A 5,002-nucleotide genomic window follows, 5' to 3' on the forward strand; every position below is an offset into this window, starting at 1 on the left:
GATGTGAATTGTCACAGCAGCACGAGCTCAGCTGCTCATTTTTCTGCCACTTGTGGGGTGGTTGTGCACTTTAAGACTGTAAGCAGGTGTTTAAAAGTAGGCAGAAAACTCTGCAAGCAAACTGTGGCATGGGATATAGTCTTTAAATCTAGAGGAAAGTGACAGTTTGTGATCTAAGAGTCACTTTCTGGGTTTTTGCTGTAAGTTTTAATGTTTTCAGCTATTTTGTGCTGAAGTGAGCTGCGTCCAGTTGCTCTAAGGGTGGAGAATTCCTTTGCTGACTGAGGGGTAGCAGCTGGCTCTGGGTTTTCGATTAAGCCTCCCTAAATTGGTCAGAGGATCCTCCAGGCTGTGCATTTATGGCAGTTTCAGGGGGGGTTCGTGTGTTTGGGTTGCAGGGTGGAGTTCACCGGGCAGTGATTGTTTTGTCACTGAGGAGCTGCAGCACTGCACAAAAACCTCTTCTGGCTGAATCTCCCGACTGCTCATTTGCTCCCTTTCGGTTTTATTTCCCTTTGACGCAGAAGGTAAACGGCATTTTGGAGAGCCCTACGGGCACGGGAAAGACCCTCTGCCTGCTCTGTTCCACTCTGGCCTGGCGGGAGCACTTTAAAGATACCATCTCGGCCAAAAAAATCGCTCAGCGTCTGAAGGGGGTGGAGCTTTTCCCCGAGAGACCCACCTCCTCCTGGGGCAGCGCCGACGCCGACACCCCAAGTAGGTGCCGCCGCTGCTGGGCTCAGTCCGGGGAAGTTCCTGAACATTCACTTTAATCTTTTGTCATAAATGTGTAATTCTAAAAGTCGTGGAGCTGTTGTTTGGTGGCTGAAGTGTTTTCACACCTTTTTTTTATAGATTTTAAAGGTGTTTTACTTGTTTTTTTGTGTTTTCTTGCAACACTAGAAGCTCTTGTAGCTGGTTTTGTCTGTGTGAGTAGTTAGATGACAAAATGTCTTGCTGTCTCTACACAGCAAACTGTTACCATAGTACCAACTGGGAAAGGAGGCTGAAAATATCCCTGCTGCTTCTCTCCATGCTAATAATGTTTATCTGCTTTTTTTTTTCCTTCTCTCCTTGGCAGGTTATTACACCGATATTCCCAAAATCATTTATGCCTCCAGAACTCACTCCCAACTTACACAGGTCATTAATGAGTTAAAGAACACGGTCTACAGGTAAATATAATTTAGGGTAATGTTCCTGTTCAAAGAAAAGGTGGAGGAGCCCACCTGGGTGTGCTACTGTTTGAATTTATGTGGATGAATGTATAAAAAATCTCCACTGAAATGTAGTTCTCGCAGTGTGCATGTGTAGAACCTGAGTGTCTTGGTTGGGTTGGGTTTGGGTTTCTTCATGCTTCACAGCTTCTATTCTCTCCTTCAGTCATTGAATTTCCTGAATTGGGTCTGGCTTTGGGGCTTTACTTCACATATTTTAATTCTAAAATTACCTTTCTCTTCTCATATTCTTTCCTTCTCTTCTCTGGGTTATTTAAGGCAGGGGGAAGCCGTTAGAAAGTTGAATTCCTTTGGCTGATGTAAATCCAATGAAGAGCTTTGTGCTTTTGCTGTAGTGCTGTCTGTCAGCTGTTGGTGTGCCAGTGTGCTGGCTGAGCTCTTTGGACAGACAGTAACCATTGCTGATGTGCTTCTTGTGAAGGCACAGCCTTGTCATAAGCAAAAAATGTATTGTCTTTGTCGTGTGTTACTTCTTGTTATCCTTACTCTAAAAACAGCAGCCAGCTCTGGGGTAGTTTGAGAGATGACCATCCCCAGGTCATTCAGCTGAACAACCATAACAGAGCCCAGATTTTGCAGTGGCTGATGGAAGCTGCTGCTCCTTACCTCCTGCTGCTTCTCACCACCAGAAGGGCAGTGCCACAAAGTCAGATAACACATTAGCTGTTACAGACAGACTAATTTACTCCTGATTCTGACCCTTATTTTGGGCTCATCTGTTTCTCCTGAACCTTCCCTGTTTTTTGTTGTATGCGATACCCAACCTGGGCAGGTACAACTGTGTTCTTTCTTCCCTGACTTTTAACTGTGTGTTGTGTTGGAACAGGCCAAAGGTCTGTGTGTTGGGTTCCAGAGAGCAGCTTTGCATCCACCCTGAGGTGAAGCGCCAGGAGAGCAACCACATGCAGGTGAGAGCAGAGCCTTGAAACCATGCACAAGGGGAGCACAGAGGTGTTGGGGTTTGGTGTGCAGTGTGGGATTCTTAAATCTGATGTCATTGAACTCCTGGAGGCTGTAGGGAGAGAGGAGTCCTAACTATGTTTTGAGGATCTGTTAGTTTCTAGTTTTGTGAGTGAAGAATTTAATTCTGAGTCTCTGGTAGAATTTTCCATCCAGAGAAAAATGTAATTTTTGTAGAACATGAGAGATAATAGTTTGTACTTCCTGATCTGCTACTTCCAGAGCAACAATAGTTTCAAAGCAGTGTTTCAGTGATTGATTTAACTGTTATTTTTACAAGTAATATCAAAGATTCCTATTCTGAAAAATATTAGTGGCCAAAGATAACCAAAATTTCCTTTGGGCATCCGAGTGTTCTGTGATGCATAAAAAAAGCATGAGTTTGAAGGTGGACAGAGGGACACATGGTTTTAAAAGTGAAGAACAATGATTAGCATTCATTCACAGAAAACTAACAGCTCTTCACTCCTAAACAGCCTTTTCAGTGCTTGACATGCTGTGCTGCTCTTGGCTAAGTGTGCAATGTTTTCCAGATCTACATGTGCCGGATGAAGGTGATGGCTCGTGCTTGTCACTTCTATAACAATGTGGAAGGTGAGTTTTTTTGGAGAGGGAGAGATCTGCTGGGCAAGTAGAGAAGTTGGGAGGAGCTGGCAGAACCTGCCTGGGCACACTCGTGTGTGTGTTCTGCTCTGTTTTTCAAGAATGAAATGTTAGGAAGTGGATGAGCATGATGACCAGGGTGACATCAGATCTTTGTGTGATACCTTTACCAAAACTCAGGGTTGTAATGTGATTTTTCACAGAGAAGAGTACAGAGAAAGAACTTATTGACTCAATCATGGATATTGAAGACTTGGTTAAAAATGGAAATAAGCACAGGTGAGTGATCTCCTCACACCTTCCTCCCCCTCACTTGTGGAAGTACTGAAAACTATTTCTCTGCTCATTGTTATGAATACCTTGGTATGAACTTGACGTGCACTAAAAGTAGCAGAGGAATGATGAGAGCAAAGTGGAGTGGCTAAAGATGTGGCAGAGACAGCTTCCAACAAAACTGAGTGTGTGCTTTACCTCCTGCCACTGCAGTTTTCATCTTCCAGTAATTTACTTCAGTCCTCAGTCGTGTAGAGACTGAATCAGGTCAGAGTCTGACTCACCAATACTTTATTTCTTGTTTGAGCAGAGGCTTCCAGTATCATCTGACATGACAAATGATACTCCAGTTCTGCTTCAGATCTAAGGGGATAAGGTGACTGATTTGTTGAGATAAAACAGTCTAGCACAGCATTTACTTATAGCCTAAAGGCATGAAATAATAACACAGTAATGAATGCCACTCTTTCTCCTTTTAATTTATTTTCTCTTTGTTCTGTGGAGCTGCACAACTAGGTATTATTTTGTACACTACTGTTTACTTGTCTTTTGTGAATAGAGGTAACCATCTGCCTGGAAATTAGTGTTAGTTGTGTGAAACCTGGTATGTGGATGGGGGATGCACTCAATATTTGTCCAAGTATTACTTTATAGTTTGTGCTGTTGTTTTTTCCAACAGAGCTTGTCCTTATTATCTCTCTCGAAGCCTGAAGCAGCAAGCAGATATTATTTTTATGCCATACAACTATTTACTAGACTCAAAGGTAACATATACTTTTGCTTTTAAATGTGATTGTCCCTCTCTCTATCTTCTGTTGGCTCTTGGGTGAGCTGTGAAGAGCTGATCTCATGTGTGAATGCATTATGTGCTATACTTCAAAACTTGTCCAAACCCCATTCAAATTCAGAACCACAGAGGATGCAGTTTTGTGTTTTTCTCTGTAAAATTCTTTCCCACAGTTAAGAAATATAAACTTTTTTTTTTTTTGAGTTCTTGCTGGTTTTCTAGAATTAGTTTTGCACAATGTGGTGCCTTTGATATCCACCTCCTGAATACAGGTCTCCAGCCACACACTGCCATGTATTTTTGCATGCATTTGGAGACACTTTCATTTCTGCAGCCAGCTGCATGATTTCTAGCCTAAGGAAACTTCTTCAGCAGAGATTGGACACCTCTCATGGAAATACTTGCTGGCTTTGTTTAAAAAGGAGAAAAAAACTTGTCCATATTTCATGGATAGGAAATGAAACCTTTGAAAACTCTAAGGAGACATCTGCTGACATCTTCATGCAACTTTGAGTAATTAATGAAATACAGTAAAAGCCAGATTCCATTCCATTGCTACAAAAGGCAAAAAGACCCAATGTTTAATAAATGATAAAATAAAATTAGAAATCTCTTCCCACCTTAAGCAGAGCAGTGTTGTGAAGTGAGTCCTGTGACCTGGTACTGTTGGGGGTGTTTTCAGAGCACCTGCTTCTTGCAAAGATGACATTTTTACAAATAATAACTTTTAAAAAACACCTGAAAACTCAAATCTGTCTCCTGAGCCAATTCCTCAGTCCATCAAATCCATATTTCTCAGTGGTCTGGTCCATCCCCACGTTCTCTTTCTCACCTTCAGAGCCGGAGAGCACACAACTTGGACCTGAAGGGCACTGTGGTAATCCTTGATGAAGCTCACAACGTGGTAAGTTGTTTCTGGTCTCTTGCCAGTTTTCAAACTTCATCCAAAGAGAAAAACAGGGACCTGTGCCCTGTGACAGTCTTGTAAAATCTGTACTCAGCTAGTTCAGGTGACCCTGAACGTTCCTTGTTTCTGTGACAGTTAAAGCTTTGTTGTTTAATTAAGTCCTTTGACACTACTGTGATGTCTCCAGGGTGATGGTTTCCTCCTGAAGGGTGGATCCTCCAAATTTAGGAAGAC

General features: G+C 42.4%; 1 protein-coding gene across 1 annotated transcript in view; it reads left to right on the forward strand.

Annotated features, from left to right (window-relative positions):
- Positions 1 to 4,765, forward strand: part of LOC103776166 (regulator of telomere elongation helicase 1-like) — a gene marked incomplete at its 3' end in the record, with an annotated part of 5,494 nt that extends 729 nt beyond the window's left edge. Inside the window, exons 2-8 of the mRNA XM_008943661.1 lie at positions 525 to 717; positions 1,082 to 1,175; positions 2,065 to 2,146; positions 2,732 to 2,792; positions 3,005 to 3,080; positions 3,754 to 3,838; positions 4,700 to 4,765. Coding sequence (XP_008941909.1) covers positions 525 to 717; positions 1,082 to 1,175; positions 2,065 to 2,146; positions 2,732 to 2,792; positions 3,005 to 3,080; positions 3,754 to 3,838; positions 4,700 to 4,765 — 657 coding nt within the window. The remainder of the gene's footprint in view (positions 1 to 524; positions 718 to 1,081; positions 1,176 to 2,064; positions 2,147 to 2,731; positions 2,793 to 3,004; positions 3,081 to 3,753; positions 3,839 to 4,699) is intronic.
- Between the last annotated feature and the right edge of the window lie 237 nt (positions 4,766 to 5,002).

Source organism: Merops nubicus, unplaced genomic scaffold (assembly GCF_000691845.1).
Source record: "Merops nubicus isolate BGI_N331 unplaced genomic scaffold, ASM69184v1 scaffold40637, whole genome shotgun sequence".
NCBI lineage: Eukaryota > Metazoa > Chordata > Aves > Coraciiformes > Meropidae > Merops > Merops nubicus.